Source organism: Histoplasma capsulatum, assembly GCF_000150115.1.
Source record: "Histoplasma capsulatum G186AR genomic scaffold supercont2.1, whole genome shotgun sequence".
Classification (NCBI taxonomy): Eukaryota; Fungi; Ascomycota; class Eurotiomycetes; order Onygenales; family Ajellomycetaceae; genus Histoplasma; species Histoplasma capsulatum.
Window position 1 is genome coordinate 938,222 of NW_025544801.1, and position 20,649 is coordinate 958,870.

Below are 20,649 nucleotides of genomic sequence, written 5' to 3' on the forward strand. Positions count from 1 at the left end.
CCCAAATAGCAAAGTAGAAAAAACGTATCTCATAGACATCATCTCGAATCCAATCTGTTCCCTAATCTTCACCTCGTCCCTTTAAAGAAATATCGTTCAAGAGTTTGCTTCATTTTCTTGAATTTAATAGTAAGATCATTTTTAAATTAGAACTGGAGGATCCTAATATATTGATTCAAAATAAGCAGGGGCAAAAAGGCTAACAAAAGGAAAATCCATACCTAAGAAAAGGTCGGTGCAACGTGTCATTCAGGATAGACTGAGAAAAAAATTGTTGTAAGACTTCCCATATTCGTGACATGTATTATGCCTCCAATCCCAGAAAGCCACACTGTGAAAATTGCGAAATTATTTCGAAAGCTCGAAAATCTAGGGATTTAAAAGATATAAATAAGATATAACGACAAATTCAGATTTTTACCCGTTTCGTTCAGTGGTGTCGCTCATGGAGATAGACAATGGTAGTCCATCCGGCACAGCAAGTTTTAACCATCCGATGTGCGCACCAGCAGCATGTTACTGTGAAGTTATTCGAAGACGAAGAGCTGGAGGACGAGGGGCGGGAACATCGCGGCGATTTATTATCTGGTGCATTATTGGATCCCCCTGAACTTGTTTCGGTGAAGGTACTACTGCTACCTCCACCATGCGCAACGAACCCACTGCTGGCCATCGGGTGCTGATGTTGGTGCGGACTGTGGCTATCATCGGTTATCATGTGCTCGATGGGTGGGGGACCGTTGGGGAAGGCAAGTTTAGCATAGACGTCTGATGGCATGTCATGCCAGTATCTACACTGGCAGCAGATCACGAACATCTTGGCAACAGGTGTCCCCCTCCGGGCAGGGTGTTGAACTGAGACCCGACCATTTCCAAAGTTACTGGCAAAGCTTCGCCTGCTGGATGAATCAGGGCGGGAGTCGAAAGTTGGCCCTGATGGGATTTGGTGGTGTCGTTCAGAGGCCTTGAGGTGGGAATCGCTGGATGTCAATGAATTAGTAGTCGCTTGCTTTGTAGGGGGAAATGAGGAGGTTATCGTAGTTGACTGGTTGTTTGAAGATAGGGTAGGAGATGCGTGGCCAGAGGAAGGCTTAAGAATAGATCGCTCTTTCCCTGGGCCGTGGGGTATGTGATTCTTGCTGATGTCTATCGAGATGGAGCGTTTCTTTTTCCCTGGTGTCTCAGTTCCATTGCTCGAAATGCTCATAGTTTCTACGCCACTGGCAGAGCTAGGGCGAGTATTGGTTGGAGTTGGGAATATTCCACTATTGCGTTTGGGGGACTTGGGAGGGATTTTGATGTCGTTTAACATATCATTGCTGGCTGGGGGGCAGAGGTTAAGCTGTCTGGAAGATGCACTGGTAGGCCGTGATGTAATTTCTGGCTTGGATCCCGCAAAGCTGGACAACTCGGAAGTATCTTGTTGCTTCTGCAACACATTTGATCCGGACACCGTCACTTTTGGTAGTTTTGCCTTACCAGTTGTGTTTACCAGTTTACCTTTCATCGAATAACGTCGACTGAAGCCAGCCGAATTCTTTTCTTTCTTGCTCCCATGTCTCAAGATCCGTGAGAAAGAGAACCCTAACTTTTCATGGTTTGATTTGGAAGAGGCGCCAGCACCTCCCTCGTTAGGTATATTCCCTGATTCCATAGTACTTTCTTCGTCTTGGTTATTCAGAGGCGGTCCGGCTAATGGGGAGGATTTAAATGGGACGTCACGATTTATTATTTTTGGTGGTATTCGCATGGGGTTTTCACGTTGTCTCAAGCTAGGAGCAATCACCGCTAGCTCCATGTTGGGGGAATCGGTTATCGTTGCCGTTTCTGGGGTATCAATTGGATCGATCGGTAGTTCTGTTGGTGTCATATTCGGAAAAGATTCAGGTTGCACCTGCGGAAAATCTCCAGCAGCGCCTATATTTTCAGGTGTGACAAGCCAGCTAGCTGGTGAGAGAGAAGGGTCAGATTGAGCAGCATGGCTTCTGAACGCCGCACTGGGCCCATAGTTGGATTCGTAAGGTCCACTAGTTTTGAACTCTTCCACGTCCCCGTTCACTGTTATATGAGAAGATTCCCGACCATGAGCGCGGCGCTTTAGAGAGACCCCGGCGATCCGATCAGAGTAGGTTAATATTTCACTCCATGAATGACTTCGTCCATGCTTACGGTGACTCTCTGTAGGCCTGTACGTTGTCTTTTGTGTACGGTTGGAAGGGGATATCATCGAAATAGTTGATGACGTTTCTTGCTGTTCACTTGAACGGTTTGCATTATTTTCAGTGTGTTGAGGATTAGACGCTTCATGATCTTGTTGACTGGATGAGGGATCCGGGGGGCCAATATTCTCGTGGGGCTCGACAACTGTAATTCGTGAACAATTTTGCGGGCTGGGAGAAAAGATCCCTGCGGTAGTATGGAAATGACTGCTTGTAGGGGTTGATGGCACACTTTGCCTAGTTTTCCGGCTAGATATTGTGCCATTTTCATTTTCCTTATTTGCGGAACTTCTACGTGATGAATACATATGGGGCTCATATTCCGCTTTGAGAGACCTACGTTGGAGCTTCCTTCCGTTAGAATTTGATAGCCGGCGGGTAAGCTCCTGACTCCAGGACGATCTAGGAGGTGCTGTATTAGTATTTGGGGAAATGATGTCCGCAGATTGAAATGCCTTTGCTGCAGCACGTAAGTCCGTATGTTTCTTAGCCATATGAAGGTGGCGTCTTGGCTTATCAGGAGGAGACACTGGTGTGGATGGTGACGAGTCCGAATCGAAAGCACGAGACGAGGTTTTATCATATTCTGGGTCTCGGGTTATTTTTCCTCCAAAACGCTGTGGCAGGTGACCGGTAAATAGAGGCTTTGTATGTTCTGGTGAATCATCCTGCTTCCTGCCAGTTCCTTCAGGGGTTGACGCGTCGAGGCCATGTTTTTCTCGAGTAGAGTTGGGCTTCGATGTGCTATTGGACCAAAATCCCAAAATTGATGGAGCAGTTGACGAGCGTGGAAGGATGCTCTTGATACTCGACGCTCTGCTGGGTGTCTTGGAAGGTTGCTTTTTTGTTAACCGTCGTGGCTCATTGAATGAACTTCGCTCGGATTTCGATGACCGTTCCAACTCTTTCTTCTCCTTGGCGATCCGTTTTAATTCCTTTTTTCTCTCCCTCCTCTCTCTATCCGTTTGCCAGGAGGGAGAAACACAGATCTCGGACCGGCTGTCTGTTTGAGAGACACTGTTGACCACATTGTCTGGGCCTATCGAGTCTGGCGCAGGTGTGCCGAGCCCATCAGTGTTGGTTTGAGAGGCCTGCTCTTAGGGGTCAGCATCTGTTATACCGACGGCCAGAGCATTAAACAAACTAGCTCTTCATGGTGCTCCTACGTGAGCAAGCGAGAAGTGTGCTACGAAACTCGAACTGTTTCGTATCACCGTTTTCATTTCGCAGTGTGCGGAGTATGAATTCGTGCAATCTTTCAAGCTGGGCTACTTTGTGAGAGCTTTGTACCACTCACCTCAACATTTGCGTTCACTGACTGTGGCTCATCAGCAATTATGGAGTTCAATGGCTCCATCCGATATTTCTCACATACCAAACCAGCCACGCTTTCGGGGTTATGAGATTCACGATTACTTATCACGTGTTATGAAGTTGTGTGGAACAGTGGGGATTGAGAGCTGTTCAAGGACCGTAACGGACGCGACGGAGGTCCTTTTCAACCCCGAACACCTGTGTCAAAACTATAACGTAAAACTCTTCTCCAAAAATATATCAAAGTAAAGGGTCGCGCAATTTAATTGAAATGTTGCGAGGGGCTGAGTGTGGGACGTGCTTTAGACGGACGGCCAAACGTTTGCCTCGCACGCGGCGGTGGAAGGTCAAGGGATCAAGGTCGAACAAAACAGCTGAGTAACAAATGCGAATCTCTGGTTGCAAAAATCGTAGAACATAAAAAGACAGTTAGGATAAATGAGAAACACGACAATAGATGCTACAAAATGACCCTTCCTACACAGCAAGTCACCCAAGACACCATATATGAAGGATTGCAAAAGTGAAAAAGACTGTTAAAAAATCTGCTCCTTCAAGAACTTGGTATCTTTCACAAGAGCTGAAAAGTTTCTGAAGCCTATCAGAAACGAACAAACGGTTCCAAGGGTGGCAATATATGCATGCACGGAGCAAAGCTGGAGCAGATTTCTGGGAAGTTGACAGGCGCTGCCAAAATCCCCGGCTAGCGTGAGAGAAGGAGCTGACTGTTTTATTCTAAGTAGCAGCAGACAGGGCGAGCAATATCCCCACAATGGTGTTGCTTGAGCTTGAAATTTTGACAGCGACAGGGTAAAAGCGTGGTTTAAACAGAACTGGAGGAAATGGTTTAATCGAGGTCAGGGGGGGAAAGAAGGGAAACATGAAGAGCAATGAGAACAATCGGAAAAGCCCTCAAGGGATCGGGATGAAACGCTAGGCCCCACCTCTGCTTCTTCGAAGCTCTTGACAAGTTCTACGAGAAGAGGACAAAGGGGATTGGCGTTAGATCGGGATTTATCCCTCAGGATCAGATTTCTTGCTCTGTGTTTCACCAAGGAGCAAGCAAAGCAAGAAGCAACCACAGAAATCACCTGGGCAGTCGCCAAGTCACATGTTGGGCCCTCGGTCTGGAGTATCTACCAGTGAGAGTGCCCACCAAAACCCTGTTTTTCCCAGAAAATGCAGTCCATGCATAATATAAAGCATGGCTTTATAATTGGATGCTGCAGAGTCGGGCTAGGCTTGGTGGACAAGGCCTATCCCAAGGGCTAAGCAGACAATCGACACGACCACCACAGCACCTTGATATGATTCATTATTATTATTTGCCCCTCACTTGGACAGTAGATTGTTTTGCCAGTAAGTAAGAAGCACAATCATCCTCTCACAGATGAAATGCTGCACAAATAAAGGGCATTTCACGGCGACCAAGACTTGCACTTCCCACGACACAAGAGAAAAATCATGGTTTCGATACAGTTTCCGAGTTTTCCAAAATTGCACAAAAGTACTCAGGTACGAAAGGGTTAATTAAAGTGTTACTCCCTCCTAACGATCCCCTGCAGAATGCTAGGTAGAGAGTGTCAAAGAAGGGGATAATCGAACGTAAGATGAAACCAATTGAAAGACAGGCAATAATTTATCTTCAGCTACAGTCGTATCATCACCATAAAGCTAGAAGTGAGATAAAAAATACATATTGTGATTTTCAACTAGGATGAAGTGGAGAGGTTTATGGAGGATCCAGGCTCTAAGACAGGATGTTTCTGTCAGTTCCAGGTATTCTATCTCAGATCAAGCTGGCCGACAAAATCTTGTTCCGCCCACAACCCTGCCAACATTGTTCTGCAACAAAAGAGTGTGGTCACCACCACCTGCCTGACTAACAGTGGTAGACAGTGAGTTTGCCAAGCCCGGTAGCAACCTAACTATCGGGAGTCAAAACTTGGCTGTTCATGTTAGAAGCTTCACCAAAAGAAAAAACTAAATCCTATTGGGTAGTGACTCGCCAGATTACGTCTGCTTAGGGAGCTTAAGGCCTCCAAGAATGCTGAACAGTCGGTGCAAAAATTATTTTACGTGATCCAAGTCTAGGGCCTCTATGACGTCAAGATGGCCATGTGGCTGAGCTCCGTCGTACAGTGCTTGCCCTCTTTGGGAACAGTACAGCTTGACCTCAGCCCGAGAGGTTATCATCTCACAAAAACCAGCCAAATTCAGTTTCTCATGTACTTTGTCTTTTGAGTTCAACATTTTTGGGTTCACTGAACTTGAAACCCCTAGATTCATTGCTGCTACGACCACTCGATGAACGAATCTTCTGACGACCCTCCATTAATAGACCGCATTGCTCGCCACCTCCACATCAGCGTCGATGCTCACGAAACCTCCCTAGGCCTCAACAGCCACAGTAATCACGACCGCAATCCTAGCCTACCCATAGCAGATCCCTCTGTTCAAAAAATTGACTCAACCGACAGCATTGGTAGCCAACCAAGTTGCCAATATGGATCGAAGGCTACCCTCACGAAGGAAGCAACCTCGGTCTGCCCTCCCGCCTCTACGAAATCCAGTACAGGCGATGGAGAAAACTCTGCCTCCATAGAAACTGTGGAGAAAGGATCTCTCATACTTCAAACGTGCCATACCGTACGCTTGATAATTTTGTCAAGCTGGGTCAACTGGGCTCTTCTTTTTGTTCCCGTTGGAATTACCCTGGGCGTGGTGCACCGTATCATGGGCCATAAGAGCCCTATCAGTCCAACCGTGGTATTCTCTATCAACGCTGTGGCCATCGTTCCTCTTGCTTCGCTTCTTGGCTTCGCGACTGAGAATGCTGCGAGAAACTTAAGCGACACAACTGGAGCTCTGTTGAATGTTACATTTGGGAATGCAGTGGAGCTAATTATATTGTATGGTTAACTTCTTTCAACTGTATACTCTCCACTGACGACTGTAGCTAACGATATGGCAGCATGTATGTCTTCGGAAGGAATCTCCAGTTCATTTTTCACAATCATCCCCAGTTCGCCATTCATTTTCTCATCACCCAAAAGACCCTGGCCATGACACTGACTCTGGTTAACACGCGAACAGTATTGCACTTGTAGCTGTAAGTTAGCGCGGTGTTACCTTTTCTCACAGTTGGAGACTGTTAACATAGTTGGATCTACAGAAAGAAGTCCGGGTAGTGCAGGCATCCCTGCTTGGGTCGATTCTGGCAAATTTGCTTCTTATTCTAGGAATGTGCTTCCTATTTGGCGGTCTTCGATATCGAGAACAGGTGAGAGGATTCGAGGTACTAGTGACCGTCTATGTGCTGATTGGGTGTTACCAGCTATATAATTCAAACATTACCCAAATGAGTGCCGCTTTACTCAGTCTCAGTGTCATGAGCCTTCTCTTACCAGTACGATCCATCACATTGTTTCCACACTTCTTCGCCCCTTGTTAATATTTTCTTTTCGTAGACAGCTTTCCACGCATCGTTCAGTAACCTTGAGACTGCTGATACTGTTGTATTGAAAGTGAGCAGGGGCACCAGCGTGGTAAGCTCTTATATCCGACACTGCTTGAAACTTTTTCCCAGCTGACAGATTTAAGATCCTTCTGCTGGTATATGTTTTATACTTGCTATTTCAACTGAAATCTCACGCATACTTCTATGAAAGTACCCCTCAACACAAAATCGACGAAGAATCGCATCCAGGAGTCCTGGCCGACATGTTAAATTCCTCTAGCTCATCGGAATCCAGCTCATCAAGTGACAGTGATAGTGACGGAACAACCGGCTCCAATACACGAGCCTTGCGCATCAAAAACGCCCTCAAGAAACGGCGGCGCCGTAAACATAGCCTTAATTCAAAAGACATGCGACAAAGTCTCTCATCCGCTTCTGCAGTCAGCTGTACCGCTTCGTCAAGTTCACAGCCAATCGCAGTGCCAGCTTTATTTCATCCTGAGCATCATACACAATCTACACAGGCAAGTGTGGAACTAGAAGTCAGCAGGGACGAGAGGAATGTGGATGAGACAAATAATATTCATCTCCTTACCCAACCCATTTCTCGGGATTTTGCGGGCCTGGATTCCTCGGTTAACTCCCCCGAAAACGGTCAAAAGACATCAAGGAAATGCCACAGTCACAACAAAGGTAAAAACCGAGCGGACGCTGGCGATGACCTGTTGGCGAAAGCCAGCGATCAGGTGGATCATTCAACATCCGACTCTACTCCACCTACGCATGCCAGAAGGCAGGTTAACTTTGTCGCTGATATCGCCAATTTTACCGAGCCAGGAACTACAAGACGACCGTTCACTGTACGCAGCCTGTCTACCCGCCCGGTTCTTCCGCGAGTTTTTACAAACAGGCCACAATTGCACTCCACACAATCTACTTCCATGAGTCCCTCTGGCAGCCAGCGCAGTTCCCATGACAATGAATGTAGTCTGAGGCGTACGAATTCGCTTCCTGGCCGCTTGCAAAGCCCGCTTAATCACCAGGTAATGCCTTCAGCTCAGCCACTTCCACACCTCATCACCATGACCCCATCTCAGAGTCCCAACGGGCTTGAAACCGAGATTAAAGGATCGTTTCGCTTGTCCCGCACAGCTTCTATCACTCTCCTAGTGGTGTCCACTGGCCTCGTTGCGGTCTGCGCAGAGTTGCTCGTCCATAGCATCGAATACCTCGTTGAGAATACAGGTGTCAGCCAAGCCTTTATCGGATTGATCATCTTGCCCATTGTTGGTAATGCTGCTGAGCACCTAACTGCAGTGACGGTAGCAGGCAAGAACAAAATGGACCTGGCCATTGGTGTTGCACTGGGGAGCAGTATTCAGATTGCCCTCTTTGTAACTCCCATAATTGTGCTTCTAGGATGGTGCCTTAATACTGAGATGTCGCTCTATTTCAGTCTCTTTGAAACAGTCTCGCTCTTCGCCTCTGCTTTTATCGTAAACTATCTCGTTCTGGATGGCAGGACCAATTACCTCGAAGGGGCTTTGCTGATATCCGCCTATATAATCATTGCCCTGGCGGCTTTCTTTTATCCCTCATGCGAGAATCTCAGCATGGCTAGTGGACCACATGGTGCAAGAGCTTGTTAAATATGACGTTGGCATTATCATCGGTGATGAGGCAAGTGCTAGGTGTTGAGATACGTTGTGTTTCGTCGTTCTATTAAACGTGCCCGCCCTGTTAGTGAGTCAGTATTGGCTGGGAAATCTGTCATTTAAAATTTCTTAAGGGTGTTTATGCGACCAAATTTGTTTAGAGATGGCCAGACCAGACGTTGATAGCATTCTATCCAAATGGACTTCTTCGGCATTTCTTTTAAAGGATTTTATTCGTAGACTCCAAAACTTACTGTTCCGTATGCGCAGCACGTCCTCCCACCCAATGGGATTGCGCATATATAACTAGTGGTAACATTTCCCAACCCCTGCTGGCATCGTGTAGTAAAGTTTGAGGAGCTTTGGGCTATAGTCACCTTGTCTGCGGAATGAAAAGAAGCTGGGGATAACCTGATGTAGGCCTAGATCGGCTGCATAACATCCTAACATATATGGAAAGCTGGGTGTTCAGAATGGAGAATGCATGATACGTAATATAAAACTGTTGCAAAGTGACCACGGTAAATACTAGTAGTACCTTATAATTCATCGAGCATGTATGAACAATTTGGTGTTGCTATCTCATTCGCCTAGTTTCCATTGACAACCGCGTTTTCAGTACTGTGTCCTGCACTTGGTAAAAACCTTACCTCTACTCACATATCGCCTGTCGAGGTAAGTTTCGGGTACGAACGGCTGAACCACGGTTCGAAGATATCGAGGGCCACAAGCTATCCGCAACTTTATTTGAACCTCCCTGCTGACACATCACGGGCACAGCCACCTCGCTCTGGCTCAAATCTCCTGCATTAATTTCATTGAACTTGTATAATCATCAAGAGATAAATTTCTCAAGTACGGAGGCGAACTGTTTCCTTTTGGTATTGATCAGTGGCATTACAATTACATCATTGAGAAAAAAATTTTATAATGGGATATATTTCATTTGTGTGAATTCCTCCCAAGTTAGGCTCTCCGACCTTTCAACCATCTCCTGCGCTTTGAAGTGTGACATATTAGTATTTTGTGGATTTTACGTTTCCAACCGAAGACGATCCCCTCCCTTGTTTGCCTTTATTTCATTTACTTTCGCCAGAACTCGAAGGTACTGGTATTCTTTGTTCGCATTACTGCCAGTGTGCTTAAAACGCCTTGCACACGTCACAAATCTACGAACGCTACATTCTCCATACTTCGCTCTATCACGCCTACAACATCGTGCAAGGAAATCAAATGAATGTGTCACATTAACTCCATATACTTAACCCTTTCTTTGATTGTTTGAAATGGCCTTTTTCTGCTGCGGAGGGGCCGAAAAGGACGAAGTTACCGTGGCAAACCGCCCTAAAGATAATAGAAACACTTCCGCCGGCAAACAAAAGGCAAACGAAGGCCCAGTCACGTCTTCCCCACCTAGAACACAACTGAGAACTCCAAATCTATCAGGTCTTTCTACGGGTGACGAGAAGCAGCGTGTTTTCGGGCCGGCTGAGGCTCGTGTCGTTGCGTCTAGCATGATCCCAGCGATGCCCGACGGAACTTACGACCAAAAGTCAGGACCTCCCCCTGGTTATCACGACGGAGCGCACCATGAAAATACTCAAGTTCCACCTGATAACCCACCTCCTTACCACAACTGGGAAGAAGCTGTGCCAGATACGGCAATGTTTCCTCCTCCCCCGATTGGAGGGTATCTATATTCTAATACGGGAAATGCATCAGAAGCGGATGCTGATCGAGCTCATGACTTCTGTGATAATATCCCGTTGTGGACACCATGCATGCCATCAGATGCGGTATACAATTCAGTTCAAAATTTTGACCTCCGACCTGTTAGACCTCAAGAGTACAACGGGCATCTAGAAGTTGTTGGCCAAGGGATGTGGAGAGGACGCACTCAGGACCAGAATGGAGACTGTATTCTGTTGACGGGTTTACCATTGTACTTTCCAGCAAAGGATTCGCCGCTAATCACAGAACGAACGAAGACGATATACTTCGAAGCGAAACTTCTTGCCCAGTACGATGGAATCAAGGGCCAAGTTGGTGGGTTTTCCATCGGTTTTGCAGCTCAACCATACCCCACATGGCGATCACCTGGATGGGAACGGGGAAGCGTGGGCGTTTTCTCCGATGATGGCTGCAGATTTGTGAACGATTCATGGGGTGGGATGGAGTTTACTAGCGCATTCAAAGTTGGGGAAACGGTTGGATTAGGAATGAAGTTCTCATTACCGTCTCCAGAGTCGTTAACAATATCCCAAACCAATGGGACACCCACAACTCTTCCGGTAGAGGTATTCTTCACACGGGATGGAAAAGTTGTAGGGAGCTGGGATCTACATGAGGAGGTCGATGAGGATGCTGGTGGAGTTAGGGGTCTAGAGGGCGATTTTGATCTCTATGGTGCGCTTGGGTTATTCGGGGGCGTCGAGTTCGAAGTATGCTTTAATCGTTCTGGGTGGTTGTGGGTTCCTCCGACTTCGTAGTCATATATTCACTCTTTATTTTTCTTCCTTTATATTTTTGTTTTCTTGTATATTCCAGCACCATTGTTGAGATGCGTGCAAATAAATAGGCGTATACACATAGGCATTCCCATCTCCTTCAATGTCAGTATTACCCACCATTTTAGAAAACTTGCTATTGCTATCATAACTTGGCGGAAAAAATAACCAGCATACCTCATAATCAACTCTATCAGAGAGTACGGCAACCCAATAATGTAAAGGCTACTTTCGCCTACTCCGCCAACCTCCAGAGGGAAAACCCGACGGAACGCGAAAATGTTATTCCGAAGCCCCTTAACGTTACATCAATCATTCTAAGCTCACCAGATTTAAAATTATGATAACTCTCATTGACTTGAAATATAATGTGGATTTCTTCCTTTAGACTGAAACTGAGTCCTTTTTTTTGCGAATTTCATCCGTTTCCTTGGAGCAAACACACCAGGATCCGTATCGAGCGGATTCAGGCAACCAAAGGCTTTGTAACAACTATTGGAAGATGCCAAATGTGAGGAAACACATACGTAGGTAAGCATCAGACGGCTGATATATAAATAGGGGATATTAAATGTGCGATATAGGCCAAGGTTAATGCGCGATGCTAAACTCTTGACAGAAATATTATTCCGTCCTTGAGCTAACAGATATCTAAATCTAGAAACCGTTCGAGTGGAAAAGTGCTAGTAAATCGAAGGACCTTTTGACAACAATTATTATGCATATGCCCCCTTCTAAGCCAGGTTCATTTATTGGACTGTGACTGCTCACAGAGAATCTAGCTCATATGTTACTGAAAAATTGACACGACATCAATCACAGTTTCTAGATGCATTGAGCTATTTCTGTTCGACAAAAGTTCGTTCGATAAAGCCCAGATATCATTCTCTCCCTTGTGTTCAAGGAAACATGCCTATGTTAAGCATTTCCCCAGCCTCTCTAATTTAACCCTTCTCCATTCACATGTGGTTTTCAAAATAGGGCCAACGTATTCGGATATAATGCCTTCACCTACGTAACCTTTGAGGTAACATGAGCGCGTTGGATGACAGCGACAGCATGCAGTGCTCCTGGGCTTCCCATACTACTATCATCAGCGAATCATCTGATAATATGCCCTCACGAGCTGTCCATACATTCTATTGGCCTCCGTCCTCAGGGATTTCAAAGGGCTGGTACCCACAAAAGGTACCGTGGAACCTCCCTGGTCACATAAATTTCCATGACTCTCCAACCCCCGTCCCTGCGTGATCTCATGTCCCAGGTTTTTCTTTTTCCAGATAACCCTGTACTGCCGTTCTCCTACCCGTGGATGGGACTTCCTCGGAGGCCCGTGCGTGCAACCTCCTTGCACAAGAGCTGCCCCGTAGCCCTGACTAAGGTAGGTTCGATGCAAAGGGTCTGGCTAGTCTCGATACCTTCGCAGCCCACGTTTGGAAGCCTAGCCGAAAAAGCTTCGAGTTCTTCCACTTCCAGGGCTGCAGTTGACCCACTCACTGGTGTAGAAGAGCAAGCCAGCCTAGGCGAGAATCTCACTGTTCTTTCTTCCCGTTTACAAATCCATTAGTGTCTCGTTTCGGTCGTCATGGGATATACAAAAATATTTGCCTAGTTTCTGAGAACGGCTGTATTTCAAGGAATGCCTCTCAGAGAGGACAATGTTTACTTGTGCTATCGACCAAAGAGGTATTGCTTATCTGGCCGAATTAGCTCGATCAAATTGCTAGCCCAATTCTCACTCTACATAGTGATTCAGAAAGGGGCCTCAGTTTCTTACCTAGAACTCACATTGTTATCATAAAAAATGTTTGCTAATACACAAGGCGCCCCGAAAGTGTCAGTAATAAAAATAAGCAATTGGCAACCTTTGGAGTCTGGCAGCATACTTAGATATCACAAATTATATGAGCCCCCTCAGCAACCCCCCCAAATATCCACATTCTACAGGAGTAATGTATAAATTTCAATGCCCCTCAAATTTTGGCAGAAATCACCTGAGATATTCAGGTAAGCCAATTTGTATGAATTCCTTTACAAGATATGGCTCAGCTCTAATTCACTGTGTGCCGATCATCTTCATTGTACTCAATATGAAACGTGCCAATAAAGTAGTAGCTCAAATTGGCTTTGCTAGCAGTTGATCTGAAGCCTAAGTGAATTGAACAAGGCAAGTGATTTTAAATGTCCAACGGTGCTTTTCTCTAATGATGTAACACACCTCTACGAACATTGCATTGAATATTTCCATAATGTAAAGTTTTATATTAGCACTCCCGGCACGATACTCTGACTCGGTTGCGGCTATGAATGCAAAGTCGGATAAATAAGTCGGATAAATAACCTTAATGCATAAAAGTCACTGCCAAACGAGGCTAGTAAGTTAACAAAGAAAGTATTGGTATTTGAAAAGAAGTCTCGTCGCCTTGTATCAGCAGCTTCTCTAATTCAACCCACCCAGACGACACGAGAGATACATCAAGGTCAACTTGCCCAATGAAGCGGCCATTCTTCCAATCACCCTACACTGCACCGATTTCAACAGAAATTTCGTGAACACTACTGACCGGCTCACGAAAAGGTTCTTACATTTTACAAAAAAAGGTTATGCTTTTAATCCTGTTGAATGTTGCTAACCTCCCCATATCTAAAGGTAAAACACGTTGCTCTCATACAGTCTCTCTGAAACAGTCCGTGGGATGGGAAACTATATTTCTGTGTCCGCCGAGAAATAGAAACTAATATAGAAAACAAAAATGCATGGCCATTTCATCGACGGCAGACTATACGAACCATCTGGAGGTTGTCTCAACACCTGAGGCGAGCCAGAGCCGGGCACGATGGTTGCAGCGGACTGTGACAACCTAAAGTGACAAGGATGGGTGCTAAACTCCGCGAACGAGGCTGCGCGCTTCCATGCTCCACATGCACGCCATACAAGGACCCTAGTGAGATTTCTTCCCTTTGCTTTTTCTTTGCTTCTCTTTTCTGTTCGTTTAATCCCCGTGGTTCTTAATGCCATGAAAAATTTGTGTTGCACACGACGCGAAAGCAAGGAAAATGGACAAACTTGCATTTGAGGTCCATGGGTGTTCCTGCATATTGCTCAAAACGGAAATTATAGAGCCTCGTTGGCCAGAACCGCTGAAAACCCCTAACCGCCGTATCAAAGGAGCTTCACGGGCCTCACCAATTTATGGACAAGTTCCGATGCAAATGTGGATGTAACCAGATCCCGGTTATATTTAGAAGTTAGAGCAAAAGCTTCGAAATAATGAACACCTAATGTCTCATGGGCCATATGAAGCCGCTATTTTTCCTTCTTCTTTCCTTTAAACAAGAAGCTAAGGTTTTATTTCGCGTTCCTTGAAACGCGCTTATGATATGCAAAAAAACATCAAAAAAAAATCAAAAATCAAAAATCAATGGCATCCACCAGGCTTAGTGGGGAGGGGGGCCCGGGCCGTGCATGCAGCTTCGGCAACGACCTTTCACAATGGCCTTGACGGATAGCTAAGAGGAAATTATGGAGCAGTCTGCCCAACCGCATATGAATAATCCTACCCTAGCGATGAGAATATCCCGTCAAAAATGCAGATCCATATGCGACCTAGTCGAGCACATCATATATTCAGTTTCCAACATCATGTAGAACGTGAAATTAGCAGGACGCAAATATTGGCTCCAAACCAGAGAGCATTTTTAGCTAATTTTGTACGCGCAATATATCAGGTCAGAGAGACGAATATGAGGATGTTAGGCGATCCCTTCATTTGCACCTCGGTGAAGGTTTCAGAAATTATTTGGTCTGATGTTTTGAAACTATTAAGTTAACCTGAAGTATATCGCTGGGGTATTTATCCACAACGATGAGCACGTGCTGGCAAAAATCATAAAGAATTGGTGGATGGAAGACGGGAACAGGGAGCATCAAATTTCCACTGAGATTTTACGATAGCACAACTATTTTGGTGAATAATAAATTAAGGCTTATTAGGTGCCGCTTGCTCCCGTACGGTTTCGTAGATCGGCAAATCAGTTCATGAAAGGATTCCGAGAATAAGCACAGAAAAACGCTATTATTGGGTAGTACGGCAGCCTATAGGTAGTAAGTTTTTCTTCTTGTAAGGAGAATCCCGGAATCTTCTTACGGGTTCTAGACTCTCCGAAACCCCTGGTGAGTTGAAAGAATGAAAAGACCCAAGCGAGTGCAGATGGCAAGGATGAAAGAGTGCACCTCAACTGCATGCATAATTATGCAGTCTTGAGGCAATAAGTGTCTATTTTTCAATGAAAAATGTAACTATCAGCAATGTCAGCACAAGCTACTCATTCATTGGTTAACAATTGTGGCTTTCTAAAGCCATGTTCCAAATGAATTAAGTGGGAATCCATAATGGTGTGCCATGAATACCAACTGTTGAAACAATATTTTTTATGCTGTATGCATCATGTTTCCTGTCATTGAGCAGAGAACCACTGTGTTAAAATAATAGAACCTAAAACAGTGATGACAAATTCATTATCGTTGGAATTACTTCTGATGTTTTGCGATGTCTCTTGTTTTTTCATAGGAACCATTAACATTGATTGATGGAAACCGTAGAAGGTAGTATTAAACATAATAATGAACTGTCAGAGTACCTAAGCATGGTCTAATAGTTATCAGTGTTTGCAAAAGAGGCAATTTCAAAATAATGTAGCTTTTAGACAAATGATTCGGTCGTGAGTTTGATTGAAATCAAGACGTGCAATGGTAACAAAGGTGGGGATACTGTTTCATGAACGTAGAAAGTATTGTAAAGATAGAGCATAAAGGCCTCGCTCTGATAGAGGAACCATGTTGGACCTACCAGACACAAATACAGCCAAATAAAAAAAATGCAATCTCAGCCCTTAGGAACTGACTTGCTAATTCAAATCATGTTGACACATGTCAGTCGGAAATGACTATCCTCAACTACCACTTGAATTAAGTAATAGTGCTAGGTAACACTTTGTTCATAATTCTGAAGATATCAGATGCTGCAGAAATAGAAATGAAGGATAGGCCTAACCCACATTAAGCCGAAACTGAGCACAAAGTCTCTGGTTAAATATGTTGGTGGCAGTTTGAGTGACATCATGTAATGGTTTTCAAAAAGCAAAAGCTGTGGTGAATTTTGACCTCCATCATAATGAACACTTCACTGCTCCACTAATGTCTTCGTCTTTTGCCTGGATATCATATGGCCCCGATCACTTGATGCCTGATATGCTCTGAACTGCTATCATCGCTTACCATGCTAGTCGTCTGGATGAGATATGGAAGGTGGGTTCTCGCATAGAACGCCCATGTTCCTTTACTAGAATTGCCACCACTTGCTTTGGCAGCAAGTTATGGGAACGGTTTTCACGGATACGTGATACATCGTGAGAAACAACATGTAAACCTCAGGTAGTGAGTTAAGGTCGTTTAGAAAATCTACTGTGTTGAAAGCTGGATCTGGACAAACTCCGGCTTTCCCGCCGTTTAGCTTGGTGCGAGCAGTGATAGACAGGAGAAACCGAAATCCTACCTCCAAGCCAGACACAGCTTCGTCAAAAGAAGATTGAAAGAAACAGTAAATACGTTTAACTTCCAGATGGCACAATCAAATCACCCAGACAATAGAGAATCACAAGACGGGGAAGAATTCCTCACCTAACAAGATACCAGCATCATGCATGCAGTAAGGGTTACTTTTACCACACTGTGGTAATATGAAGTTCTTAGAGATATCGCATATAATGTCCTCAAAAAAGGGTGTTTTGTACAGTGCATTTCTGAGGAACTGAGTGTGGAATGACAAATGCAGCCTCTTGTAGCAATATCAATGGATAACAGTTCTGTTGATGTTGAGATAAAATTCCTGACTAGATTTAAACTTTTATGCTTGCCAGAATGATTACGAAGACCAAGACTGCATCCCATCATTTTTGCTGTGTTCACGGTATATCGTGGTATAATACCGGCCATTCAACCAATTTTTTGTTTCTCTCTGACTTTGGAAATGAAAGGCACATTTTGCCTTCATGTTGTCACTACATTACAAATAAAATTTTCTTGCCCGAAGCCCATTCACGGCGTGCATGCATAAAGCTGTGATGATCCAGAGTCAGTGGGCAAAAAAGACGAGAGCCGAATGCCACTCCAGAATGTCAGGAGCGCGAGACAGGAATTGGGCAAGCCAGTCAATACTGGACTTCAGGTCTGTCAGGAAAACAATATTTATAGTACTGTACCTTGTTATTTCTTACTATATGCTCTTCAAACATTTCGTAGCTAACAAATGACGTGCCAAACCACAGGAGATAGCATTCGCCAGATATAAGCGAATCTCGATATCCACAGCTAGTGCATTTGAATTGGTTCTCCCTTGTTTCTATTCTGGTCCAAATTGCCCATCAGTTTCTACAAGGTTATATCCAGCTTGAGCCGATCCTGGTTAGCGGCTACGCCTCGCCAACAATATGTCTCGTACAGATAGATGATCGCCACTAGGATCATCACCTTTGGCGACGTTTACGCCTCAGCGCGCCACTCTGCGTGGTGGGGAGGGCCTACTGCGTAGAGCCGAGATTGGTTTGGAATCTGGGATGAGACAATGGAGTAGTCGGCCGGGGTAGTTTACGAGAGCAAGCATAGACCAGTATGTAAGAATGATATCAATACGCAGGACTTAAACTCGTTGGCCCTATGGTCTACTCCGTTGTGTTGCTCTCTGTAATTGCAGCTTCTTACTGATGACTGGCAGACAGGAGAAATTAGCAAGAAAGAGAAGGATCCATGGAAAAATTTTTATATCGTGTTCTGCTTTTATCCCCATTTGCTGTAAGCTTCCTTTTATTTGGTTCCAATTCTTAGGAAAGTCGCTCTAGTTGAAGAAAATTCCATCCATTGCCAGAATCCAATGCTGGAAATGTGATTGGAACAGCAGCTTGCCAGTAAAACATTGTGGTTCAACTGGAAGAATGTGACTTCCAATCAACATTTCAGGTGGATTATTTCCCAGCTTGACGATGCGACAGTCACAATAGTCTGGAACACTTCATTAGGCCAGGATACCAATCACAATCTGGACTTCTTGTTCATCCAAAATGTCACATATTACAGGCCAGACGTTATGCTCATCATCCGTGGTTGCTTCGGCAATTTCCAGAGCTAACTCCATCACGATTGCTCCAGTTTTGGCCGTTGGCCAACCTTCTTGGGCATTGATCCTGGTAAGTCCACTCTCAATATTTTCACCACCGCATGTAGGAACGCCCACTAAACGAATCTCGATGCAGATTGCTTGCGAAGCACAGAACAATTGGGTGCTATGTACAGAGGATGTACCCATGGCTGGATTCTTTTCTCTGAAATAACCCTGCCACCTTTTGCGCACGCCAGCTTCCATGAACCTTCGAATGTTACTACCCTAACACTTACGATTATCCTCGTTTGTAATCCTTGCTAGCGCTGGTAGCAAGTACGGCACCTCCCTTGCATGGTATCCATATTACCTGCAGCTGCAAAACACCAAAAGAAATAAAATGAAAATCAAAGAGAATATTTAAGTTGAAAGCAATGAGCATCAATGGTAAGCCAACAGGGAAAAAAGAAAAATTCCCAAGTAGAGAGAATAAATTTGAGAACTGGGATAACAATGGCTAATTTTGTATCGAGTATTTCTCAGCCCAATCCGATTTCTGTTGGTTATTTGCATATGATATCCAGGACTCGAGGGCGGGCTATTCCATGCTGGCCGTTCTCGGAGCTCCCCACAACAAGGTTTTGTATACCCCCCCTCGCCCCCAGTCACTCCTTCGCTTTCATCCTCCTCGCTCTTTATTACTCCGTACTATTTCGTTTATTAATTCGTTTTCTCCCACTTTCCTTCTCACTTTCCAGATTATTTGTTTCAATTCCAACTACTTTTTTGCATCCAGTGCTTCTTCCACTGGGACTGACTGTCGTTTCAATTGTTGGTGACATCGTTTGGTCAATCTTGGTTTTTTGTCATTACCTGTCCTTATCTCTCTGTTTTTCATACGACTGGGCGGATAGAATTCTCTCGGGCGGCATTGTGTTTGCGTACATCTAGAAGTTTCGGGGAAGTGAAACCCCAGGTTCGCCTTTTATGTTAATATGGAGTTCGACAACATGTATTTGGTTTGTTTTAAGATTTTATTGTTAGTGGGCTCCACCCAGGCAACTGTCAATTGGCGGTCGTGGGCATTGCTAGAGTGTTGAAGGTCATGAAGATTGGCTTCTGGGTCCTTTACTGACGTTGGGAATAAAATAGTCTCTATCGATATGTGCGTCTACTTGTTAATTTGATTGCCGTTTGGACATTTCGGTCGATTCCTCCGCCAGAAAACCCGACTTTGACGTCTCAAGATGCAACGATTATCATACCTTCCCTACAAGGCTGTGGAGATGAATTGGAAGAAACGCTTCGAACCATTCTTCTGAACGAACCTTTTCAAATTATTCTTGTGACAATTGATAGCAATAGGGGGAACGCGGAGGAAATGCTCAAGGATATGCCAGCATCAAAAACCCGGATCAAATTGCTTAGCATCCCAAAACCAAACAAAAGACGCCAAATGGTGCGGGCTATTCCCGAGGTCCAGACCAAAATTACCGTTTTTGTTGATGACGATGTAAGCTGGCCACTGAAGGAACTGACATGGCTGCTAGCGGTTTTTGAAGATCCTATTTACGGAGGAGTAGCAACTTGCCAGCGGTTACGGAGATCGGATGCACCTTTGTTCTCTACACAGCGAGTGTGGGACTTCCTAGGTGCGCTGTACTTGGAGCGCAGGAATTTTGATTGCGCCGCAACAACTCAGGTGGACGGAGGGATGCCTTGCCTCTCTGGACGTACTTCTGCGTACCGAACCAAAATCCTTCAGGACCGAGATTTCACCTATAACTTCACACACGAGGAGTGGTGGTTTGGCAAATATGAATTGAACGCAGATGACGATAATTTCCTATCACGTTGGATGGTAACTCATGGATGGGAAACATATTTCCAATACCACCCGGAAGTGGAAATCCAAACGACCCTCGAGAACAACGCAAAATTCCTCAAGCAGTGCGTTCGGTGGTCAAGAAGTAACTGGCGGAGTAATCTCACAACCTTGATCCAGGAGCAGGTTGTTTGGTAGTAAGTTTCTCTCCCCCCTCTAGCTAGCGTCACTCCATCCTCCTCATTTGACGAAGCCCCCCTCCCAACTTCCAACCATTCTCGCCCATTTCGCATTTCGCGAGCCTTGCCTTTTCTTTTTTGAGAGCGAATTCAGTGGCGAAATCATTGAATTCGTTAAGGAGGAATTTTGGCCTCCTTGGCCTTTTTTTTTTTTTTTTTTTTTTTTTTTTTTTGGGGAGGGGGGGGGGGTTATTATTTGCTTGATTTTTCTTATGTGCATACGACTCCGTATTTCATTTTGCCTTTTTTTGCGCTTTCTTTACTCGCCTGTTCTTG

At 45.0% G+C, this 20,649-nt stretch overlaps 7 protein-coding genes across 7 annotated transcripts; 4 read left to right on the forward strand and 3 right to left on the reverse strand.

The window, feature by feature from the left end:
- Positions 1-430: 430 nt before the first annotated feature.
- On the reverse strand, positions 431-3,576 carry HCBG_00283 (uncharacterized protein; the record flags this gene model as incomplete). Its single annotated transcript, XM_045427333.1, has 3 exons — positions 431-2,364; positions 2,560-3,310; positions 3,517-3,576. 3 exons carry the CDS (start codon positions 3,574-3,576, stop codon positions 431-433), a joined length of 2,745 nt encoding a protein of 914 aa, XP_045291308.1.
- A 2,264-nt stretch (positions 3,577-5,840) lies between these two features.
- On the forward strand, positions 5,841-8,642 carry HCBG_00284 (H+/Ca2+ exchanger; the record flags this gene model as incomplete). The annotated part of the gene is made up of 4 exons (XM_045427334.1): positions 5,841-6,445; positions 6,508-6,628; positions 6,871-6,942; positions 7,137-8,642. The coding sequence occupies 4 exons, from the start codon at positions 5,841-5,843 to the stop codon at positions 8,640-8,642; spliced, it is 2,304 nt and encodes a 767-aa protein (XP_045291309.1).
- An 871-nt stretch (positions 8,643-9,513) lies between these two features.
- Positions 9,514-11,287, forward strand: HCBG_00285 (uncharacterized protein; the record flags this gene model as incomplete). The annotated part of the gene is made up of 1 exon (XM_045427335.1): positions 9,514-11,287. One exon carries the CDS (start codon positions 9,935-9,937, stop codon positions 11,135-11,137), a length of 1,203 nt encoding a protein of 400 aa, XP_045291310.1.
- A 1,170-nt stretch (positions 11,288-12,457) lies between these two features.
- HCBG_00286 (uncharacterized protein) lies at positions 12,458-13,661 on the reverse strand (the record flags this gene model as incomplete). The annotated part of the gene is made up of 4 exons (XM_045427336.1): positions 12,458-12,695; positions 12,944-12,966; positions 13,374-13,456; positions 13,610-13,661. 4 exons carry the CDS (start codon positions 13,659-13,661, stop codon positions 12,458-12,460), a joined length of 396 nt encoding a protein of 131 aa, XP_045291311.1.
- A 4,564-nt stretch (positions 13,662-18,225) lies between these two features.
- On the reverse strand, positions 18,226-18,573 carry HCBG_00287 (uncharacterized protein; the record flags this gene model as incomplete). The annotated part of the gene is made up of 1 exon (XM_045427337.1): positions 18,226-18,573. The coding sequence occupies one exon, from the start codon at positions 18,571-18,573 to the stop codon at positions 18,226-18,228; it is 348 nt and encodes a 115-aa protein (XP_045291312.1).
- Positions 18,574-18,615: 42 nt separating this feature from the next.
- Positions 18,616-19,401, forward strand: HCBG_00288 (uncharacterized protein; the record flags this gene model as incomplete). The annotated part of the gene is made up of 3 exons (XM_045427338.1): positions 18,616-18,756; positions 18,853-18,952; positions 19,068-19,401. 3 exons carry the CDS (start codon positions 18,744-18,746, stop codon positions 19,258-19,260), a joined length of 306 nt encoding a protein of 101 aa, XP_045291313.1.
- Positions 19,402-19,492: 91 nt separating this feature from the next.
- Positions 19,493-20,332, forward strand: HCBG_00289 (polysaccharide synthase Cps1p; the record flags this gene model as incomplete). Its single annotated transcript, XM_045427339.1, has 1 exon — positions 19,493-20,332. One exon carries the CDS (start codon positions 19,691-19,693, stop codon positions 20,330-20,332), a length of 642 nt encoding a protein of 213 aa, XP_045291314.1.
- Between the last annotated feature and the right edge of the window lie 317 nt (positions 20,333-20,649).